This window comes from Borostomias antarcticus (assembly GCF_949987555.1).
Source record: "Borostomias antarcticus genome assembly, chromosome: 3".
NCBI lineage: Eukaryota > Metazoa > Chordata > Actinopteri > Stomiiformes > Stomiidae > Borostomias > Borostomias antarcticus.
The window spans coordinates 36,349,701-36,352,200 of NC_140236.1; the positions used below are offsets into that span (position 1 = coordinate 36,349,701).

The window sequence follows — 2,500 nt, forward strand, 5'->3', positions numbered from 1 at the left end:
GATGGTTGAAAAAAACATGCACCTTTTGAATTACCATCATACTACTTCCTGTCTCAGGTTTAGACCTTGACGACTAGTCTTGCCTCCGCTTGTTTAGATAAGAACTATCGAATAAGAGTATTTTCAGGAAGCTGTGTTTGAATGGTTGTGTGCATGGGGGCCATTTCACACAGTGAAATCCAGCTGTCCTATCAGAATGTGTGCAACATGACGCTCCTGGTGTGTTGATGATTATCTGCCGACAGCAGCGGCTAATCTATTAGTCGAGCTGTGAGAGAACAAACACCTGTGATTGCTATGGGGGCCAGAAAACACACACACACACACACACACACACACACACACACACAGAGCGAGAGATAAGAGAGAGAGAGAGAACCTGAAACGTCTGGTGAGTGGGTGTATCTACAATACATTAACTAGGCACTTTTTTCCCCTCTCTTTCTCACGGAACACACAAGTGCATTTCATGGGTTCCGCCCCTAATACATCCATGGTTCCACCCCTAATACATCCATGGGTTCCACCCCTAATACATCCATGGGTTCCACCCCTAATACATCCATGGGTTCCACCCCTAATACATCCATGGGTTCCGCCCCTAATACATCCATGGTTCCGCCACAAAAAGCACGGACAGACAGAGGCTCGCCTGCGCGGAGCGGAGAGACGCCCGGCTGTGCTACCACATGCGGTGCCACAAGCGCAGGGCGCGCACGTCAAGCCCGGGACGGCGGCGGCGGCGGGCTCGCAGCCCCCAGACAGATTCATCCCTGCAGTTGTGCGGGGGGGGGGGGGGGGCGGCGGCCTGGACAGGTGTGTGCGTGGGGGGGGGCGGCCTGGACAGGTGTGTGCGTGCCGTCACGCCCGAGAGCCCGCAATCAGAGATGGGTCACAGTGGCAGCTGGGTGGAGGGGGAGCCAGGGTGTGATAGTGGGGGGGGGGGGGGGGGGGGGGGGGTTATTACCCTCTGCATGAACAGTGTTAAAATGCCAACAGTTATGGGCACAGAGTGGCCAACAGTTATGGGCACAGAGTGAATGATGATGGGCCATTGAATTAAATGGCGGGCATGACATTTTATAGTGACATTTCTGTGATAAATACATGGGTAAGTCAAACATGTAAACGGTAATTCTTTTCTTTTTTTTTACGCAACTGACCGTGTTGGATTTCCTTGTGTTATATAGAGTAACACCTCTGGTGTGCTTGTGTTTGTGAAGGTGGATTAGACGGCAATAACGATCAGCACTCAGTGTCGGTCCAAAGCTCCCAAGCTTGCAACATCCTGCAGAAACAGAATGACATTTGACCCTCCTCTCCACCCTCTGCCTGTCCCAGCTGTTCCCAGATAAAGCCCCCTGATCCTGGGTAGCTTATCACGAAAGCCTGGCCGCCTGGACCCCAGCTCTTATTGTTCCAGATGCAATTACATTGTATTGGATTGAGGAGCAGGGAGAGCAGAGGGAGGCGTAGAACACGCATGCGCCCTCTAGTGAGATTCAGCTGCGATGGGGAGAATGAATAGCATGATTAGGGTGACATGGTGACATGATACCCCCCCTCCCCCCCTCCATCCACCCCCGCAAGCCTGTTCAGGAGAGGGGGGTTACGTTCTGGGGAGCAGCAGCGAAGCTACACACACTGGCACATTGTGAGGTGAGGGCCAGATGGAGCTTTGTCCTCACACACAGAAGCCAGGAGGCTCAGCCCGAAGCCAGGATGGAGGACATCGGGGCGGGTGACTCTCTTGTCCTCTACCTTGTTCACATCAGTCCCATGCGAACAGCCATTCACACAGACAATGACACAAATCCACCATGTCTAACACGTCAAAACAAACTGGTGTCGCTTGTTTAAGAGCCTTTGATGAGGATGCAAAAGAGAAGCGAACAGAGAAAGCATCTTGACTTGTCGGCCTACAGTATATCCATTATCCACAAAAACACAACTAACTCGTACTCAACTCACACTTTGTTGGGGCAGATTGGACCACCACCACTACCACCACCACCACCACCACTACTACTGTACCACCAATACCACTACTACAACCACCACCACTACTACCACCACCACTACCACTACTACTACTACTACTACTACCACCACCACCACCACTACTACTGTACCACCAATACCACTACTACTACTACTACCACCACCACTACTACCACCACCACTACCACTACTACTACTACTACTACCACCACCACCACCACCACTACTACTGTACCACCAATACCACTACTACAACCACCACCACTACAACCACCACCACCACTACTACTACAACCACCACCACTACTATCACCACCACTACCATCACCACTACAACCACCACCACCACTACTACCACCACCACTACCATCACCACTACTACTACTACTACTACTACTACTACTACTACTACTACTACCACTACTACTACTACCACCACTACTACCACCACCACTACTACTACTACTACTACTACTACTACTACTACTACTACTACTAC

General features: G+C 51.2%; 1 protein-coding gene across 1 annotated transcript in view; it reads left to right on the forward strand.

Moving 5' to 3' along the window:
* Positions 1–1,312, forward strand: part of shdb (Src homology 2 domain containing transforming protein D, b) — a gene marked incomplete at both ends in the record, with an annotated part of 8,851 nt that extends 7,539 nt beyond the window's left edge. Inside the window, one exon of the mRNA XM_084436186.1 lies at positions 1,224–1,312. Coding sequence (XP_084292312.1) covers positions 1,224–1,312 — 89 coding nt within the window. The remainder of the gene's footprint in view (positions 1–1,223) is intronic.
* Positions 1,313–2,500: the final 1,188 nt, after the last annotated feature.